At 34.8% G+C, this 22,440-nt stretch overlaps 1 protein-coding gene across 1 annotated transcript in view; it reads left to right on the top strand.

The window, feature by feature from the left end:
* atf6b (activating transcription factor 6 beta) overlaps positions 1-15,941 on the top strand; it is a 35,223-nt gene extending 19,282 nt beyond the window's left edge. The window contains 11 exon segments of the mRNA XM_059350093.1: positions 2,262-2,431; positions 3,862-4,041; positions 7,376-7,458; positions 8,322-8,537; positions 9,446-9,553; positions 10,492-10,591; positions 11,532-11,599; positions 12,719-12,818; positions 13,847-13,931; positions 14,879-15,006; positions 15,009-15,941. Of these exon segments, the coding sequence (XP_059206076.1) occupies positions 2,262-2,431; positions 3,862-4,041; positions 7,376-7,458; positions 8,322-8,537; positions 9,446-9,553; positions 10,492-10,591; positions 11,532-11,599; positions 12,719-12,818; positions 13,847-13,931; positions 14,879-15,006; positions 15,009-15,206 (1,436 nt within the window). The 3' untranslated portion in view covers positions 15,207-15,941.
* Positions 15,942-22,440: the final 6,499 nt, after the last annotated feature.

The raw sequence follows: 22,440 nt of genomic DNA, 5'->3' as shown, positions 1-22,440 counted from the left end.
AAGAAAATAATAATTATAATAAATAAAAAGCAAAATTATTATACAATTTAATACAGACAAAGAAATACATGCAAAAAACAAACTTAGTTTTCACTTAATTTTAACTTTATTTTAACTTAATTTTACTGTATTTATATGCCACTTTAAATACAGCAAAAAGTGCTTTACAACAAAGAAATTACAGGCAGCAAGTGCCTCACATTCAAAAGACATAAAAATGTATATTAAAATAATATTAAAACATATTAATATTAATGTTAAACATATTAAAATCATTAAATTCATAAAATTGAAGTTAATATATAGACGATGAAAAGTGCAGCAGGGCAGCTTAATAAGTCCCGCCCCTTCTCCATAATTTGTAATCTGTAATTATGTTGTTCAAATATTTATTTTTTTAGCTTCTTTACTGAAGCAAGCTTGTACAAAAATATGCAACAATTAATTCATGCAAAAATAGAAAAATGATCATGTTCATGTTAAATCTCAACCTGGAAAGTAACTGAAGCTGTCGGCTGAATGTAGTGGAGTAAAAATGACGATATTTTGTCTCTAAAATGTAAAATAAAGAGTACCATAATTTTCGGACTATATACCTTTTTCCCCATTTTTCGATTCTGCGGCTTATATAATGGTGCGGCTAATCTATGGATTTTTACAGCTAACGGCCACTAGGTTGCCTCCTAAATCTATGGATGTTACAGGTTACAGTCCACCAACTTTAACTCTCTGGGCTCTATGACCGGTCCGCCAGGAGCGGCGGGCTCCAGCAGGAGAAGCTGGAGGCAGGTGTACAGACCAGACCGGCTCGGGGTCCTTCAGATACTTTTAAGCTCTTTTTCACTTGTCTGTGTGTATTTGTGTCGAAAGCTACTTAGTTTGTCGGAGTCGCCGTGCCGTAATCAGCGGCAGACGAAGGACCCCGAGCCAATCTGGCAGGGCGCCGGAAAAGAGTGAAACAGGTAGCGCGCAAAAGTAAAAGTGAAACCGAGAGACAGAACGAGAGACAGAACGAGAGACAGAACGAGAGACAGAACGAGACAGAACGAGACAGAACGAGAGACAGAACGAGGGACAGAACGAGAGACAGAACGAGACAGAACGAGACAGAACGAGAGACGGAACGAGAGACGGAACGAGAGACGGAACGAGAGACAGAACGAGAGACAGAACGAGAGACAGAACGAGAGACAGAACGAGAGACAGAACGAGAGACAGAACGAGACAGAACGAGAGACAGAACGAGACAGAACGAGACAGAACGAGAGACAGAACGAGAGACAGAACGAGAGACAGAACGAGAGACAGAACGAGAGACAGAACGAGAGACAGAACGAGACAGAACGAGACAGAACGAGACAGAACGAGAGACAGAACGAGAGACAGAACGAGAGACAGAGCGAGAGACAGAACGAGACAGAGCGAGAGACAGAGCGAGAGACAGAGCGAGAGACAGAACGAGAGACAGAACGAGAGACAGAACGAGACAGAACGAGAGACAGAACGAGACAGAACGAGACAGAACGAGAGACAGAACGAGAGACAGAACGAGACAGAACGAGAGACAGAACGAGACAGAACGAGACAGAACGAGAGACAGAACGAGAGACAGAACGAGACAGAACGAGAGACAGAACGAGACAGAACGAGACAGAACGAGAGACAGAACGAGAGACAGAACGAGAGACAGAGCGAGAGACAGAACGAGACAGAACGAGACAGAACGAGAGACAGAACGAGAGACAGAACGAGAGACAGAACGAGAGACAGAACGAGAGACAGAACGAGACAGAACGAGAGACAGAACGAGACAGAACGAGACAGAACGAGAGACAGAGCGAGAGACAGAACGAGACAGAACGAGAGACAGAGCGAGAGACAGAGCGAGAGACAGACCGACATTACGAGAGCGAGATAGTTTGTGCAAAGGAAGTTTTCATGCACAAACTGTCATTATGGAAAACAAACGTAGAAATGCATATGATGCAGCTTTTAAGTTAAAGACAGTCAATCTGGCTGTAAAAGAAGCTTCCTCAAGCAGCCATCTCTTTCCCCACAATCCCCTCTGTGCACCAACCCTTACATATGGTAATTAAACATTAAAACACCTGCGGCTTATAGTCCAGTGCGCCTTATAAATGTACACATCATTCAATGTAGCTGCTGCGGCTTATACTGCGGTGCGCCTTATAGTGCGGAAAATATGGTAAATCCGTGCAGACCTGGAGTAGCTGAACATGTTTGTGTCTCCGTGTCCTCAGTGGTCTTGTCCCAGTCGGTGTGTCTTGGTTCGGCTCCAGCCATCGTGAAGATGGAGCCGGTTTCTCCCAGCATCCCTCAGCACGGCTCCAGCCCCACGGCCCCGCCCACCAGCAAGCCCATCGTCCCCGCCACGCCGCCGCTGCCCGGCAACAACGCCAATGACATCGACGTGAGTCAGACACTCAAACATACCTCTGTTATATTAACCCATAAGAACCCAGACCCATAATCCTTAAAGGGAAATTATGGGGGATATACCATAGAGTGGACACATAGAACACATAATGATGTTTAAAAAAATAATAATAATAATACTAGCCCTAAATGTCAAAGATCTGTGATGTGACATATACGATACATTGGGCGTTTATGGTATTTATGTTTATGATATTTCTTATTTTCAAATACAAAAACGAGACACATTTTCTGCTTACAGAGACACAAATTTGCCTTTTTTCTTTGCATCTCAACAACATTTATGAAAATTGTGACATTTATATTGCTGTTTAACAATATTTTTTTGTCAGATTTGTTTTTAAGTCACAAAATAAGAATAAATCAATAATAAATAGATTTTTATTTTTGTTTACATCTCCATAACATATATATAAAACATTGTGACTTTAATTTGTTCGGGAATTATGGTCAGTAAAAATATGTTTTTTGAAATTAGCTACTTTTTCCACATTTCTGTTCTGAATATGGGAGATTCTGGAAGATTTAAAGTGTTTGTTACACGGGTGTCACCATAGGTTCTTATGGGTTAATGCACGCATCAGAGCTTTTAATTTACTGATTTCATGTTTTAACACGAGGTTAAAACTCTCTAAATGATCATCTAGCCCTCTCGTATAAAAAAAAAAAAAGGGAACCAATGAAGATACTTCTCCTAATGCACAAGTTTATTTTTGGAGGATTTAAGATTTTTATGAAAGTGTTTGTTCAGTGTGAGACTGAAGTGTCTGCAATGATTCGTCGTCGATCGATTTGTTTATGGACGGTAAAAAATAATCGACTGTTTTGATTTGAAGTATTTTTTTAATGCAAAAAAAGCAGAAAATGACATTTTCAGCCTCTCAAGTACAGAGATTTTTATTATATCATATTAAACTTCATATCTTTGAGTTTTGGACTGACAGAACAAGAATTCAGCTTGGAGTTTCAGACGCTGGATGGACAATATTCACGTTTTATAGACCAAAATAAGACCTGTAATAATAAGTTGCAGCAACTCAGTCAGGTTCTCAAATTCTGCCTCAGTCCTCAGAAAGAGGATTTTTATCTGCTGCAACAAATACATGTTAGTATTTTTGTGTAAGTTGATGATATAAGAGAGAAGTTACTGAGTCAGTGGCAGCGTGGTGCGTTCAGGCTCCTCTCTTATATAAGCTGAGATGTATGAAGCTTCCCTCAGTTACATCATCCACCTGCTGAACCTTTGATTGTCTTCCTGTCCTCCTCCTCTCTTTCTCTTCATCACTCCTCCTCCTCCTCATCCATTGTCCTCCTGTCCTCCTTCTCTTTAAACTCCTCCGTCTCATATCTCTGTTCTCTACCATCTTCCTCCTCCTCCTCCTCCTCTTCCTCCTGCCGGTGCAGATGAAGGTGCTGAAGCGGCAGCAGAGGATGATAAAGAACCGCGAGTCGGCATGCCAGTCGAGGAAGAAGAAGAAGGAGTACCTGCAGAACCTGGAGGCTCAGCTGAGGGAGGCGCAGCAGGAGAACGAGCGCCTCCGCCGGGAGAACCAGGCGCTGAGGGAGAGGCTGGCCGGGAAGGAGGTGAGGAAGAGGAGGAGGAGGAGGAGGAGGACACCACTCTACATCTACCTCACCAGCTCTGACTCCTCATGAGATTATTAACCCTCTGAGATCTATTACAGGCTATTATGTCCGTTGAAAAATCAGTTAAAAACTCTTACTGTAACATGTTGGTATCAGTTTTTTCAGTGTTACCTCTCCTTTATGTCCTAATAATTAATTTTTAACTTTGACTTACTGGATCAAAATGTTGAACCCAAAAGAAACAAAGGAAAACATAAAATCTGATCTTGAAAATTATGTTTCAAAACACAGAATTTTAAATGTTGTAAATCTGAACACAGGTTGCAAATCTTACATATAACAGGTAAAATGAGGATAATCTCTAGTTCTATATTTTATACTAAATATATTTGACATTATCTCCAGTTTTACTTAGCCGAATATCATCAAAGAAAAATCTGGTATGGAGTTTCAAGCCATAACTTTATGTGGAAGCTGATGGAGAGACTCAATGTTGCTTCATTTTTATGTCTTCACGTCTTGAAGAAGTTAATGTGAAGGTGCTTTCATGGACTAGAGGGTTAATACTGGAAACCAGGAGAGTTAGTAACAGTTCTGGTTGAAACAAACAAGAGAAAAGGGGAGAAAATAACTTAAAACAGAGCAGCAGGAGAGACGGAGACACTCTGCAGTGTTTCCTCTAGGATTTATTTCAGCAGTGGAGCTGCTGTGTCCGTGGACATGAGCAGTGTTATCAAGTCCTCAGTAAGGAACGTAGCTATTGGCTGTTCAAAAAGACGCTAGAAGTTGCTAAATGACGTCATCGCCTAATTTGCATAATTTACCATGTGCATGTAGTTGTAATAGACGCTGTAGGAGAGAGGAATAACGTTGTGGGGAAGACAAAAAGTGAGTAAAAACACACTAAATATGTTTAGGACTGATAGTGAACTGTCTCCTGTCACAATTCAACGCTCCTCCTTAATCCGGCCTCGGGACTAAAGGGACCAAAAACAGACTCTGACTGTAAATCAGCAGCATCGTGCATGGTTAACATCCCCTCTGGCTCTGCAGCTGGGAGAGACTGCTGCAGGAGGAATGTGCTGCTTCGACTCGTTCTGACTCTTCTTAACGAGCCGTCGGCCCCCGCTGCTCGTTAAGAGTAAGAACGAGTCTCCGAAAGTCTCCAGTAACACCAGAAAAAGTCGCTAGATTTGTCGCTAGTTGCTTTTTTTTTTTTTTTTTGTAATATTTTTTATTGCATTTTCCAACATAGACAAAAACAACAAACAACACACTGTGGCCACAAAAAACAAATATCCAACTACTTATTATGTAATACAGACAATACAATGAAAATGCTCTGTCCCATTACAGTTGACAGTGATGTAGCAAATACACATCTGGAAAGAAGTGAAGAGTCGTTCAAAAGGAAAAAAAAAAAATCTCGATCTCTATTTCGAGAGAAAATGCTGTATTTTTTTGATAATTAAAAATTATAATTATAAGTAAATTAATGTCCTGCCTTATAACCCAAAAACATCAGTTAGCCAGCTTCCCTCGTTGCCATCTATCATCCCTTTTAACTCATTGAAGCCTGGAAAGCGTATACGTCGTTTTGTAGTATTTGTATAACCTCTCAAATACCTTTTTTGAATTTTATTTCTATCTACTACAGAGGCTGAAAAATCTATTATTTAGTAGAAGAGTTGACACTTTTTTTCCAGAATTTCCAGAAAATAAGAGGCTTATTTTAAAATCGCCCAGCGATTTTTCAGGCCTCAATGGGTTTATACAATAGTTTTGAGTCGTTTACGCTAGTTGCTTTTTTGAAAAATAGTCCCCGGGGGGGTCTGAAACGTTGCTAAATCTAGCAACAAAGTCGCTAAGTTGTCAACACTGCCGCTCACTGCCCTTTACGTTGATGTCCTTAGAGGGTCCGACAGGATTTGAGGCCCTCGTTGACTCAAAACAAGTCGAAAATAGCGTGTTGTGTTGTTGTGCTCACACAGTGTGAGTAGAAATCATTAGTGGCGCGTTGATATTAATGATCATGTGAAATTTGCACCCTGCTGAATGAATGCAGGGGAAACACTGCTGTGAGATATTTAGACACAATCAGGACTAAAGATCTCTCATGTGTCTGTCAGTGTTAAATATTAAAGGAGCTGTTGATTACAGGAGAATCCTGTAGATTTCCCTGCAGAGACTCTGACTTCTGTCTCATTCAGCTCACAGACGGTTTATATTACAGCTGCTGCTGCTGTTAAAGAACTCAATTAACAACAACAACAGGTAGAAGAAGGAAATAACTCCCACAGAGAGCAGAGGAACCTGTTGAACCCGATGAGGAGAATCAGAGGGAACGGCAGAACTAGATCTGTTCTCTGCATGTTAACATGCAAATATGCTGGTAATTTACTGAACCTGTGCTCGTTCAGGGCTCTTTTTACAGTTTACTTCTTGTCTGTGTTCTTGTATTTCACTACAATATATAAAATCTCTATATAATCTAAAAGTCCTGCAGCTCTGTGGAATCAGCACAATCATGGCTAGAAGTGGGAACAACTGAAACATGTCTTTGTGCAGAATAACACAGTTAGAATGACAGAAAAAAAAGAAGTTGAATTTCTCTGATAATTTTTTTTTATATATCAACACTTTTCCAAGTGCTCACAAGTGTCACAAATGTGACCAAAAAAGATGTAAGATGGCTAAAAAAGACACAAAATTACCAAAAAAAGGCGTAAAAATTACAGAAAGACACAAATTGACCAAAAAAGACACAAATATGCTTAAAATCACCAAAAAGATGTAAGATGACTAAAAGAGACCAATAGTCCCAAAAAAAAGACACAAAATTTCCCCAAAAAGACACAAAATGACTGAAACAGTCCACATAGTGTCTCTGAGGAGCAGAATTTAATGTTTTTAACAGGATCTGGTTCGTGCAAACACTTTATTTTAAATGACATATGGAGATAAAAGAGATTCTGACACAAATATCAACATTTTAGAAGTTTGTGTACAGTTAGCATGCTGGTTTGTTTACAATAAGCGGTGGGTGATTTGGTTCATCGAGGTCCCGCTTTGACAAGTTTTGGTCACTTTTTCTAACAGAAACTTTTGTAACTAATGATGCGTTCAAGGACTGTCGGAAAGTTCATATTCTGGCGATAACGCCTTTTTGTGTTTTTAAGAAAATATACTTTTCACACACGCCGATTTGGGATTCAGAAGATTAATTAATCAAACCTCAAACTGTTTCCTGAAACCTGAAACAGATCCAGTCAGTCTTTGACTTGTTTATTTCTTCGTGCAGCAGCGTAACTTTCCTCTGTTCGTTCTTCAGGGCGGCGACTCGGCGAGCAACAAGAGAGCCGTGTGTGTGATGGCCGTGCTGCTCTTCATGACCTTCAGCTTCGGACCCGTCAGGTATCCTGCTCACCTGAGATTAAACTTTCTTTTTTTTCTTGTGTTTTTTAACTATTTGTATTGATATTTATCCTATTTTGTTTCTTCAGTTTTCTCCTTACTCTGAAGTTTTTGTGACTACTGTTTGGAAAAGTAGCTTTTAAATGAAGTTTGCTGACTCATGTGTAGTCAGGGAACAAACGTGAACCATAAAGTGCCCACAAACATTCTTGAATAATCTCAATATTAACTTCATAAATAGCCAGAACTTTTAGGATCTCCTAAAAATCCTGACTTGGGATTGATGCTCTTATTTTGAAAAACCTGCACGATTATTCAAAATCTAATCATCAGTCTCACAGTTTGACTTTCCTGAAAATTCAAAAATTAGGGTTTATTTGAGGTCTTAACGTTTTTATGCTTTCGATAAAATCAAAGATGTATCAATTTCATCATTTATGAACCCTGAAACAGGTAAAAACAGGTTTGAAAAGGTAGATTTTCTTTTTTTTTTAAATCACCAAAATTGCAGCTTTTCTCATAACCAGAAACCATAAAAACAAAGACTATTGTTAGTTTTAAACATTTCTCACAGTTTGAATGGATCAAACGATTCCTTCTCTGCAAAAAAAGGACACATCTAAGCTTAAAATATAGATATTTCATCAAAATCACTTTATTCTACATATCTAGCTTTAAAATTTTGCCAAAAATAAATAGTAAAAACCATTAAATTCTGCACATCTCAGAGTAACTGTGGAGCCGTGAAGGACTCAGCTGAGACAAACAGTCACGAGGCAAAAAATCAGTGAAACTTGGACAGAAATACAAATTAAAAACATGAAGTTTATTTGAAGCTTTTTCTGACGTTTCCTCTCCTGCAGCATCACAGACAGGAAGCTGTCGGGCCTGCAGGACGGCGTGGTGTCGTATACGGGACGCCGGCTGCTGGAGATCGGACAACAACAACAACAACAACAACAACAACAACAACGACAGCAGCAGCAGCAGGCGGCGGTTCGTCCTCCGAGCAGAGAGGAGGACAAGACGGAGACGGAGGAGGACGGAGCAGACGAGGCTGCAGAGTCCTTCCAGTTCAGGTGAGAAGAACCTGCAGACCTTCATCCTCTGGACGTGCACCAGTTCATTAAAGAAAAAAAAATGCAAATTACATTGAAAAAATACATAAAATCACCAAAAAAAGACATAAGATAACAAAAAAAAGACACAAAATGCCCAAAAAACACACAAATATAAAAAAAGGACAACCCCCCCCCCCCCCCCCCCACACACACACACACACACACACACACACACACACACAAAAAAGACCAAAAAATTCTGAAAAATGACACACATTTTTTTTTAAAAAGACAAAATGACCGAAAAAGTCCATATATTGTCTCTGAGGAGCAGAATTTAATGTTTTTAACAGGATCTGTCATTTTGTGTCTTTTTTGGTCATTTAGTTTTTTTCTGTCATTTTGTGTCTTTTTTTGGTAAATCTGTGTATTTTTTTGTCACTTTGTGTCTTTTTTTAAATCATTAGGTGTCTTTTTTTGGTCATTTTGGGTTTTTTTTAAATTAATTTAGGTTTTTTCTGTGCACTTGAAGTTGTTTCATCAGCAGCTGAATGATGCTGACAGCTTCGAGCTCTGTCAGTGATTTATGAACCTGGAAGCCTCTGAAATGTTTTCACTGTCAAGAAAAACATATTTTACTGCTCTGACACTGATCATCATTGACTCTTTAACCATTCTGGAGAAATGCAGAGCGACATGTTTTCTAACTGAACGAGTTCTTTCACACAGTTTGTTTTTCTGCAGGATTGAAAGAATGTTGATGTGTGAGAAGCTGCAGCAGGTGTGTGTTCCTCACACTCTTCCTCCTGTGTGTGTGTGTGTGTGTGTGTGTGTGTGTGTGTGTGTGTGTGTGTGTGTGTGTGTGTGTGTGTGTGTGTGTGTGTGTGTGTGTGTGTGTGTGTGTGTGTGTGTGTGTGTGTGTGTAGGAACCTGAGCGATGTGTTCAGTGACATGAAGGATCTGGTCCTGCAGGACATCGATCGTTACTTCAGCTCCTCTGACTGCAGACAGTTCAACCGCTCCGAGTCTCTCAGGTCGGCTCACTAATATAATCATGTTTTTAATGAGCTCTGCATGAATATCAACATGTTTACATACATGCATGTATACGAATAAACTCACATACATATCGTCACACTGTTAAAATAATCGCCCAAGTCATTTTTTGCCAAAATGTGGGGTTTTTTTTGCCTAAATCATCTCCTCATAGCCACCTATGGTAAAATCACCTCCATCCTCAGTTGATCAGATCATGTGATTTTACCCCTTTAACATAATGGCCTATGTCAAGTGTGTGACTTAAGTGGATATATTATGCCTAAGTCAACATAAAATGTGGCTTAGGCAATTGTTTTAACATGCCTTTGTGACTTAAGCAAAATATGGTAACACTTTATTTTGAAGGTGTCTACATAAGAGTCACACAGGCCTGTCAGAAACATGACATGACAAGTATCATGAGCATTAATGTTACTTCAAAGTGTCATCAATGTTCATGACACATCCCATGTCATGTTTCTGACAGGCTTGTGTCACTCTTATGTAGACACCTTCAAAATAAAGTGTTACCATATCTTGCTTAAGTCACAAAGGCATGTTAAAAAAATTGCCTAAGTCATTTATTTCTCTTAAGTTACATAATTTACACACAGTGTTATCACTATGCCAATAGTCATCCTTTGTTACATCATTTTTGAGTGAATTGATCAATACATGTCATATGTTACACTTTGGGTGAAGTTTTTTGTGTTTCCTGCAAAACTTGAAAAAATAACTTGGATTATTTTAACAGGGTGACGAAATGGAAAAAGATCAGTCTGAATTCTACTGGGAAATGATGCATTTTATGATTTCTAACTACCTTTTTCTGAGTCCGTCCTCAGTATTTGAGGTGGTTCTGCAGCTGTCAGACATCATAATAACTTTCTGTTTGTCTCTCATTAATGTTTCCTGCCGTCTCTTCATGTTCCAGGCTGGCTGACGAGCTGCGTGGTTGGGTCCAGAGACACCAGATCGACAGGAAGAAATCTGGAGGGAAACCAAAGATCGCCAAGAAGGCAAAGATCGCTCAGGTTCAGTTAACACGCTCTTATCCTGCTGTTACTGTTTCTCTTTTTTTACTTTATTGTTTTTACCATTAACCCTCTGAACCCTTAACCCCCCAACAGGTTTGAAAAGGTACATTTTATTTGAAAAAAATCACTAAAATTGCAGCATTTATTGTATCCAGAATCTGTAAAAACAGAAACTGTTGTTGAATTTTAAAATTTCGCCAAAAATGTACACTAAACCAGAACCTGTAAAAAAACAGTAAATTCTGCACATTACAGAGTATCTGTGGAGCCATGAAGGCCTCAGCTGATATAAACAGTTGCGTGACAAAAAAATCTGTTAAACTTTGACAGAAATGCCGTCTGTTTTACACAGAGCAGAGAGGAGAGGTCGTCAAAATGTAAATAGTTCAATATATGTAGCATGTAGAGCAAATATTTATTGTTTTCATATGTTGGTAACATTTGTGGACACTTGAAACACAAAAACAATACAAAATGTATTTATAGATTCAATTTTTTTTTTTCAATTTTTATGCAATAAATCATTAAAAGAAATGCCACTTGTTTTTTCTATATTATGTATAATTTAAGGCATTTTAATGGTGTTATTCTGCACAAAAGACATTTTTCTAGACATGTACTGATTCCATAGAGCTGCAGGACTTATATTTTCTATTTTTTTATTGCATAAAAAAAAAAATAGTACAAAGTGAATAAAATGTGACAAAAACAAAATACAAAAAAGTTCTGAAACTGTTTGGGGTTCAGAGTGTTAACACTAAATTAATAATTTAAATAATTTATATATTAAAGTTATTATCTGTAGTTTCATTGTGAACACTGAAACTTTGTTAGCAAACATTTTAGAAACTTCAGTATAGAAGGAACATTTATTCTGTGTCCTAATAAATAAAACAGTTAATATTTCTTGTTTCTCTGTGTGACTTGTTTCCTGCAGAAAGCTCAGCTGAGGAAGACGAACTTCTCCAGATATCTGCCCATCCAGGCTCACCGCTCCATAGAGAGGTACACAACACTCTTTATTAGATATGAAATATATTCTTTAATTTAGAAAAAAATCTGCAAGAAACGGTTGTGTTATTCTTCAGTGGGGGGTAATATTTAGAGAAAAAAGTAGCAAATTTACTAGATTAAAGCGTCAAATCTACAAGAAAAAAGTTGCAGATTTAAGAGATTTAAAGTGGCAAAAAAAGTAAAAAAAAGCTACTTTTTTCTCACAGATTCACCACTTTAAATCTCATAAATCTGCACATTTAATCTCCTAGATTTGTCACTTTAATCTCCTAAATTTATTTCTCAAAAATATTTCTATATTTCTCCCCCAGATCCGTATGGTTTTTTTTACACATTCTGACAGTATGTAATATTCTCTAGGGTTGAAATTTGGAATTTGCAAGTATTTCAATGAGTGTCCTGTTAAGGGTTACGTCCTGCAGCTGTAAACTCGTTCTGTTGTTGGAGACGTTTCAGGCGGGGGAAATGCAAAGCTTTATGAAACAGAAAAACTATTCATATAAATACTGAAACTAAACAGTCATGTTTCTGTCAGCTGGGTAAGAGAAAACAGCTGGCTTTATTAATGTAAAACATGTAAAATATAACTGGTTATTTCTTCACTGTTACATAAAAAATACAGGGTTCATACGGATGCTTGAAAAACTTGAAAATGCTTAAGTTTTAATGATGTATTTTCAAGGGTTGAAAAGTGCTTTGATTTTGGATAAAGTGCTTGAAAATGCTTGAAATTCTTCCTGTATTTCTCTTGTAATCTGACTATAGATAATCACATGAATACTAAATTGAATATTGAGATTAGCAAACTGTACTTTTGGTTGTTAAAAGTGTAAAACCATCTTTGAAAAGTGCTTTAATTTAACCACTGAAAAAGTGTACGAACCTTGAAAATATCCCTAAATGTCAAGTCTGAATCAGTCACACTGAGCTGTTTATGAGGTGATAATGTCCATAAATCAAGTTATTTCTTTACAAATGGATTGAAAAAATGTTTATATTTCATTTTAAAGCGAGAATAAATCTCTGTGTTGACTAAACTAAATGAATTTGAAGCCTTTTATAAGATATTGATCAGATATTAACAGATATTATCTGTGTGTACTGTTGCAGTCAGCTGCAGGTTCTTCCTGGTCCTGAAGTCACATACAGCGACTTCATGGACGCCATCGACCGCCGAGAGGACACCTTCTACGTGGTCTCCTTCAGACGGGTACACACACACACACACACACACACACACACACACACACACACACACACACACAAGGAGTTCCTCCCCAGCTCAGTCCAATGTGTTTATTTATGTTTATTTCCCTCCAAGGTCTTCTTTTGTGTTTTATATACAGTTAACCTTACAGGGACAAACCAGGTTTTAGAAGCCTGTTTTATTTTGAAAAATAGCCAGAAATACACAGTTTATTAGAATAAAATAGAAAATATATATAAACACTTTTCCAAGGGCCCACAAGTGTCACAAATGTTATAAAAAAAAAAAACAGTTTTCTCCTCATATTCTACATATTGAAGTATTGTCATGTTTGCAGCCTCTCCTGTCCTCTCCTCTCAGCTCTGTGTAAACAGATTCTCAGTGAATATTTTCACTTGACCGCTACTGAGAAGTGCAGAATATATATATATATATATATATATATATATATATTTTTTTTTTTTTTTTGTAAAAACACTTTATGATCAAACATTTAAGCATCACAAGATTGAAAAGTGCTTTTTTGTGTGCTTTTAATGATTTTAACAGAATCGAGTCGTTCCAAACGCTTTATTTTTGGCAAATTTCTAACAGAAGAAATATCACAATTTTAAGCTTCATCTTGGTCACTTTTTCCCATGGAAGCTTTCACCAGACATGATGCATTCAAGGACCGTCGGAAAGATAAAACTCGGATGATGTTGCCTGTTTTTACAGTTTCTTTCTACGACAAATGGAATATTTTTTAAATTTATTTAAAGAAAACACACTTTCAAACCTTGAGAGTTAAATAGTTTTGCTTCACCCTGTATGTTTATATTTCACGTCTTTTCATCTTATTTTATCTCTTTTTTTAATATATATTTCCTTGGCACTGATTGGGTCAAGCACCCATAATGTTGTTGTACTCTGTGACAATAAAATGCTTTTCTAGTCTAGTTTGAAGTGAATGTTGTGAGATATAGAGAATGTAAATGTTACTGAGCTGAACCCAGATAATAAACTGCCTCCTCCTCTCCGTGTCTCTGCAGGATCACCTCCTGCTACCGGCCATCAGCCACAACAAGACCAGCCGACCCAAGATGTCTCTGGTGATGCCCGCCATGTCTGTCAACGGTGAGTTCCTCCAGATGAATCAGATTAAACTGAGACAAGATGAATCAGATTAAACTGCTGCAGGTTGTTCACTCTTTATCGGGCGAAGAACTACATTTGGTAACTTCAGTGGATATCTATCTATCTATCTATATTTCGAGAAGAAAGATTCAAATTAACTAGATTAAAGTGGCAAATCTACAAGAAAAAAAGTCTCAGATTTTAGAGATTTAAAGTGAGGAAAAGGCTACTTTTTTCTCCCAGATTCACCACTTTAAACTTCATAAATCTGCACATTTTTTTGCTTGTAGATTTGCCACTTTAATCTCATAAACTTTTTTCTCTAAATATTACCCCCCTCCCCCGGGTCCGTATGTTTTTTTTTTTACACATTCTGTCTGTATGTAATATCCTCCAATATTCTCTAGGGTTGAAATCTGGTATTTGCAAGTATTTCAATGAGTGATCTATTAAGGCTTAACTGATCATCTACCGCGAAGTGTAACTTATTAAAACACTTCTCCTAATGCAATTTTTTATTATTTTTTGTATTGCAGTATTTTAATTTCATATCATAAGAGTTCAAGGAAAGTGTTTGTAGAGCTGCAACGATCCGTCGTCTGATCGATTCTGTTTATGGACAGTAAAAAAAATATCAACTGTTTTAATGCAATAAAAGCAGAAAATGCTGTTTTTAGCCTCAAATATGGAAATTTCTTGCCTTTTTTTGTTATAAATCCTATGGAACTTAATATTGCGTTTTACTGTGTAATATTGTTTTTCCTTGTAGATTTGTCACTTTAATCTCGTAAACTTTTTTCTCAAAATATTATTTTCGTATGTTTTTTTTACACATTCTGTCAGTATTTAATATCCTCCAATATTCTGTAGGGCTGAAATTTGGTATTTGTAGTATTTCACTGAGTGTCCTGTTATTAATTAACCTCTTTTCCGTCTCTGGTCCTCAGAGAGTCTCTATAACTCGTCTCAGGGCTACGAGATGATGATGCAGGTGGACTGTGAGGTCATGGACACTCGCATCGTCCCCATAAAGTCGTCGGCCGTCCCGCCGTCCCTCCGCGACCCGCCCCCCCCCTCCCCCCTCCTCCTCCTCCCACCACCACCATCACCACGGCAACCACACCTCGCTGCGAGGGCGCCACCACCACCATCACCACCACCACCCGTCCTCCGCCCGCCCGCTCCCCGCCCGGCAACAGGGGGCAGAATATCTCATCAGCCAATCAGAAGGCGTGTGAAGAAAAGGGGGCGGGACAAAGCGGTAACACACACTAAAGTTTATTTCTGGGAACCAAAAATCTGAGAAAAAACCTCCACGAAACACCTGCAAAAAGGATTTTAATTGCCGGAGACGTTACTGTCGCTATACTCGGGTTGGAAAACTTCCATAAAAAGCCTCTAAAGAAAGATCTTGTCCTAATATATAAGAATATATTTGTAAAAAAGTCGGATGCAGACCCGGCAGCACAGCGCACTTAGAGATAATTCTGCGTTTTTTATTAATATTTAATTGTGAAAGTGTACAGTTTGGATGAATTAGGAGGCTGCAGAGAGAGAAAAACCTGATATTTCTATCAGCAATAAACCAGTTTATTAATAAACGAGGTTGAAGTTGTGGCTGCTGCTGCTGCGACTCTCTGCTCTCAGTGGTTTCTGTGGAGTTTCTGTTTTTTCATCATGTCGTCTGAACGCTGCATGAAGCTCGATCTCAGTGGGAGAAAACGTGTCTGAAACCATAAAAAATGCATCAAAATGCAGATATATTATTTATAATTTATCATATAATATACATGAAGTGAGCAGGAGCAGCTTTTTCAAAATAAAACTTATTTTTTTATCATCAAACATGCAGTAAATAAAGTCAATAAATCTGTGATCAGCTGGTAAAATAAACATCTTTTTATTCCTGACAGAAGCTTCAACAGCTGAAACTTTAAAGGTTTTTCTTATAATAAGGTGAGCTGGAACAAATAATCGACTGATTTTGTTAATTTGTTAATAATTTCTGTCTTTTTTGCAAAAATTGTGTTTTTTGCAACAGCTTCTGAAATTAGAGAATTTTCTGTTTTTCTTTCTCCTGTAAGAAATGCAAGATCTTTAGATTTTGAAAATAAATAAATACATGCATAAATAATAATAATAAAAAATAATAATTTATTAGCTTAATTTAAATAAATGTGACGGGAAGATTTAAGGACTTTCTTTAACTTCCTGTAAAAAAAAATTGTGTTCAAAAAATAATTAGTAGGAGAAAGAACTTTAATGTTTAATCAAGTAAAAGATGATGGAAAAATACTGGAATACTGAAATACAGACTCAATGATTCTATTATGATACTTATTTTTTAAATTCAGTTTCTGACACTTTCTGAGGAAATAAATGTGCAAGATTCTGCTGAGAGAAATAAGATTTATATCTGCAGAACTTTTCTGTGAATCTTTGATACTGAAGAAAACTTAAAAATGCAAAATGATCCAGTAAAAGTTATTTGAAAGTTTGTTTTTTGTTTTTTAAGGTGAGATGAGACTAGAAGTAGAAGCTCACAAATCAGCTGAAACAATTAATTTGTTAATAATTTTTCAAGTGTAAATGCAAAAAAAAAATTTTTTTGCAGCTGGAGATTTTTCAGCTTTTTTTGCAATATATCATGTAAGAAAATGCAATATCTTTAGAGTTTAAAAAATATATATGTAATAATGATAATAAAACTTTTTAGTGCTCAAAAAATAATTGCTGTTGTAAAAACTACTCTCATCAAGTAAAATATAATGGAGAAATATTATATTAATTATTATTAATATTATTACTAAAAGTTCTCCATTCAAGAGTAAACATAGACAAATCAGCTGAAACGATTTCAAGCGTAAATGTAAAAACAAAGATTTTTACAGCTGGAGATTTTTCATCTTTTTTGCCATATATCATGTAAGAAATGTTTAAAAAAATATATGAAATAAAATGATTATATTAATATTTTTTAGCACTCAAAAAAATAATACTGTAGTAAAAACTATTCTAATGTTGAATCAAGTAAAGTATGATTTATTATTATTAATTTTTCTTTTATTAAAAGACAGACTGCATGATTCTGTTATAATACAAATATTTTTTTGAATAAATAGACTTTTTGAGGAAATCTTTATCTGCTATAAATCAAGATTAAACGTCTATGAATCTGATGAAAAATCTGAAAAAAAATAATTTGTATTTGCAGAACTTGCATGAGAATCTTTGCATTTTTAGATTTCTTCAGTATCAAAGTAATCCAGTAATAATTACTTTAATGTCTATGAGTTAAATGCAAACAGGAAGTGCTAATTAATAATTCTGCAAACTTTTAATGAAGCCAATGTGTCAAAATGTGAACAAATCATCAAAAAAACAGTCAAATAATTCACCCCAAACTTCTTGAGGAGAACACTGAGATCCTGCTTCATGTCGCATCTGTCAGATTTAATATTCATGTTTATTTTGTTGTTGTTTTTTTCATAGAAAATCATGTGATTGTTTTGGGATTATTTAATAGTTGTAAATATCAATGTTCTTTCTGTAGATATTTTTTGTCACCTTTTTTATATTTTTTTTATATCTTTGTCTTTTGATCTTTTGACAACAAAACGTAAAAATAAATAAAAAATAAATGAATAAAATAAATAAAAAAATAGAATAAAGTGTAATAATGGAGGGAAAACAGGCTGATGATGTTGAATTTTAAAAAAATATTTTTTATTTTTATTTTTGTTCCGTTCAGTGGACCAACTACCTTTTACTCACGTCGTGCTCATAGTTTGAACTCAGGAGATTCTCTCCTGATACCAGATATTTATGGAGATATATACGCAGATTTCTTTTTTATTATTATTGTACAGAATAATAGGAAGTTTCCTCCTGAAATCACACAATATGATCAGTCAGAAACTCATCAAATAAAACACAATCTGTTGTTTTTTTACTTGTAAAAATGTGTAAAAAGAAATGTTGCTGATTTTTTCTTTGGTTTCTACAGAAACCTGTTTTCTTCTTCTCTTTGTGTTTATTTTTCACCTGTATTTTTATTTTCCCATCTAATTTTAAAACTAAAGAGTCGCTCCAACAATTTTACACATTAAGATCAGTTTACTCTGCATCAAGCTGGTTTCATTTCCCGTCTGAAACAAAAGAAACTTTTATGTTTTGTATCTTTTCAAAAGGATTGCATTTTTATTTTTTATTTTATTTTATTTAGGGCTTCAACTAACAGTTATTTTCTTTATCATTTATTTTTCAACTATTTTCTTGATCATTTGAATAATTGTTTAGGTCAGAAAATGTCAGATTTTTAAAAATTATTATTCAAATTTATATTTCTCAAAGCTCAAATTATTTTTTTGTATTGCAAAGAAGAAGCATGTTTATTTTTGTTTTGTATTTTTTCAAAATGATTGCATTTTTATTTTTTATTTTTTTATTTTATTTAGGGCTGCAACTACTAGTTATTTACATTATCATTTATTTTCAGCTATTTTCTTGATAATTCAAATAATTGTTTAGGTCAGAAAATGTCAGAAAATATTTAAAAACTTAAAATTTATATTTCCCCTCAAATTATTATTTTTTTGTATTAAAAAGACGAAACAAAAAAAACAGAAAATATTCACTTTTCAGCTGAAATCAGTGAATATTTTTTGCAGCACATATTTCTTCTATTATAATTTTTACATTTCTGATCTTCATGCAAATTGTTGGAGCGTCCCTTTAAAAATTAAACATTTTAATGCAGCAAAACTATGAAAAGTTTGACAATCAAAGAAAGAAAAACTTGTTAGTTTCCACTTAGCGAAAAATAAACTACCTGAATATTTTGTATTTGCTGATAAAAACCTGTAAAAATCAAGATTAAATTTGTTTTATTTTCTGGTTTTCAGGCACATAACTTCTCCATAAATTGTAGTTTTCGATGGTTAATGTTTCGGAGCTTCGGCTAGCAGTTTCCCTCTGTTTCCATTCTTTATGCTAAGCTAAGCTAACTAGCATATTTCTTTCACTACGAGTAACTTTAACAGTCTTTATTTTTGTTGTTTTTATTATTTTTTTCATTGTCTCCGGCCCGCTGCACTGCACGCTCCTCCTCTGGAAAAATACATTTGTTTTTGTCATTTTTTATACAGAATTTGAAATTGTTACTTTTTGTATAAAGAAATGCAAAGATGGGAGAAAAAAAAGTGGATATGAAGTTAAAAGTCTCAGCTGAGTCTGATTAAAACACCACTTTGTTTATTTGTTTGTTTGTTTGTTTGTTTGTTCCTGGTTTATAAAACGAGGACTGTATGCAAAATGTTTTGGGCAATAACGGCAATAATTCTCATTTGGTTGGTGGTTTTTAACTGACGGGGAAATTACTTTTATGTTTTGTATCTTTTCAAAAATATTGCATTTTTATTTTATTTTTTTAAATTTTATTTTGGGCTCCAACTGATACTTATTTCCATTTTGATTTGTTTTTCAGCTATTTTTCTTGATAATCCAAATAATTTTTTTAGATCAGAAATGTCAGGAAATATTACAAAAAATTCAGATTTATATTTCTCAAAGCTCAAATTAATTAAATTAATTAATTAAAAAAAATTTTTCATTGCAAAGATGAAGAAGAAAACAAGCAAATATTCACTTTTCAGCAGAAATTAGTGATTTTGTTTGCCTTTTTTTATTTTATTTTTTATGCAATTGAGTGACTTGTCCATTATACTCTGATGAAATAAAATAAATTAAAAATAAATATATAATAATAAATATTAAATAAAATTACTCAAAGTTGGCAGAGATTCCTTGGATCAGATATTTCAAAATAATAATAATAATTGTCTAATTTCTAAACTGGAGTTTTAATTCTGTTCTTTGGATAGAAGACAGAAAAACAAACATTAAATAAATAATAAATAATCTAAATGTGTCCAGTTAAAAGCCGCCGGCCCGATCAGAGTTCAGATGTTTTTTACTTTAAATGATGAAATAATTTCCTGACTCTCAGCTGACTGAAGGTAACGATGTAAATATTGTCTCTGTTCTTGTTTTTTTTATTTAAATATGTAAATACATCTTTCTAATTCCATCCTCTGATGAAACTTTCTGCCTTTTATGTTTGTAGGAAACGAAGCGTTGACTTTGATAAAGATAATAAACTAAAGATCTGTTCTCCTGTCGTCTGTTACGTTTCATCTGAGAGAAAATGTTTGTTTAGCTTTGATTTCTGAATGTTTAATCACTCATTTGATAAATAATAATCTGTGCAGATGAGAAGATGACAAAGAATGAATATTAAGTTTTGTTGAATGTTTTTAGTCTGTTTCAGTGTTTGTATATTTTTGTTAATAATAATATTCACACAGCAGCTGTTGGAGGTTAAGAAAATAAAAAATAAACATTCAGGCATGAAAACAATAATTTTTCACATCAAACAGCTTTTTGTTCTTTTTTTGATAAATAAATTATTTGTTGAGGTCATAACATATAATTTTTAAATATTATATATTAATATATTTTTTTGCAGATTTGTATTTCCAAATATTTTATTTTTTAGAAATTGAACGTAAGAAAATCGGAACAGAAAGATGGAAGAAAAAAAGAGATGGAAAAAGATGGAACAGAATAACAGCAAACATTCACTTTTCTGCAGAGATCTCTGTATTTTCTGTTATTTGTCCGATTTGATACATGTTAGCTTCATTTAACATATGCTGAATTATTATTAATTTAGCGGCTCCTGTTCACAGAGTATTAATAATAATAGAGAACAATCAGTTGAATATTTTGATACTGAAGAAAACTTAAAACCCTGATTTTTCTCAGTCAGGTTCTGCAGCGATACAAATCTTTTCTTCAGCTGATTTAATAGATTTAACAGCATCTTATCAGATAATTTGACCTGCTGACCTGAAACTCTTTTGAACGTTTGAACTGAGAACGTGACGCAGCTGCAGACCCTCGAGGCTCCGGACCCTCGAACGCTGGAGCCGTAAACCTTTTAGAGCTGCAGAATAAAGTTCAGAGTCGTAAAAACAACCTGTTGATGCAGGTCAGAAACTTCTACACTTCCTGAGGACACACACACACACATTCTTGTACTTCTATCTTTGTGAGGACCCTCATTGTAACAGTGAATTCCCGAGCCCCTTACCCTAGTCTTCACCATAGGGCTGGGCGATATGGACCAAAAGTCATATCCTGATATATTTAGGCTGAATGTCGATATACGATATATACGTATCCTGATATTTTTATTGAACCGTGAGAGCAAATGTTCAGTCAATATAATACCAAAGCTCTAAACATTTAAATAAAAAATATCTTAAATAAAAATAGCCTATGAAATTAAATGGGCCAATCTTTTTCTGAAATAAATGAATTTTTATGAGAAAAGAATAACGAACGTTACAAAATAACTAAATATGACAAACCTTAGTAAGAGCACATTTATATATAAAGAAACTATTTCAATATCTGCGATATGGTCTAATTCCATATTACATTTAAAAATATATCGATATATGGTTTATATCAATATTTTGCCCAGCCCTACTTCACCATCACAACTAGATGCCCAACCCTAACACTAACGCAGACCTAATGTAACCTTTAACCCTAAAACAAAGTCTGAAATCTCAAAAAACCAAAACCAAAAAAGACACAAAATTACAAAAAAAGACACAAAATTATTTTAAAAAAGACACCAAATTATAAAAAAGACACAAAATTACCAAAAAAGACACAAAATTACAAAAAAAGACACAAAATTATTTAAAAAAAGACACCAAATTATTAAAAAACACAAAATTATTTTTAAAAAGACACAAAAAAGCCTTTAAAGAAGTGAGGACCAGCTGAAATGTCCTCACTTTGCAAAAATGTCCTCACTCTGTTGGTTAAAAACTTGTTCCGGTCCTCACTATGTAGGAAGTACAAGAACACACACACACACACACAGGTGTCCTCAGGTCACTTGAGGGGGAAAGAAATCACCTGTTAAATGCAGTTAAAGGGGAAATTCTGGACAATTGGACACTTTATTCTTTATTTTATATTGCTATATTTATATTACATATTGTTATTGTTACTCATTTTGTTCATTGTTTTTCTTATATTATCCTATATTGTGGTTGTTTTTGTAATATTGAACCTTATCTTCTTTAAAATCATATATATCTATAAAGTTTAACTGTTTTATTCCTTATATTTAACCTTCTTTCCTTTAATATTTTTTACTGTTTTTTTCCTTTAATTTAACTTTCTTTTCTTTAAGATTTTTTTTACCGTTTTACTTGTTTCTTTTTTAAGTAATCTAGTTTTTCTGTCATTTTGTGTCTTTTTTGGTAATTCTGTGTCTTTTTTGTAATTTTGTCTTTTTTAAGTAATGTTGTGTCTTTTTTCTAATTTTGTGTCTTTTTTGGTCATTTTGTGTCTTTTTTTTGGTAATTTTGTGTCTTTTTTTTTGGTCATTTTGTGTCTTTTTTTATAATTTTGTGTCTTTTTGGTA

The sequence above is a fragment of the Centropristis striata genome, chromosome 14 (assembly GCF_030273125.1).
Source record: "Centropristis striata isolate RG_2023a ecotype Rhode Island chromosome 14, C.striata_1.0, whole genome shotgun sequence".
In the NCBI taxonomy this organism is placed as follows: Eukaryota; Metazoa; Chordata; class Actinopteri; order Perciformes; family Serranidae; genus Centropristis; species Centropristis striata.
The sequence above is the reverse complement of the archived record's forward strand: the minus strand, read 5'-3'. Positions and strand labels throughout refer to the sequence as shown.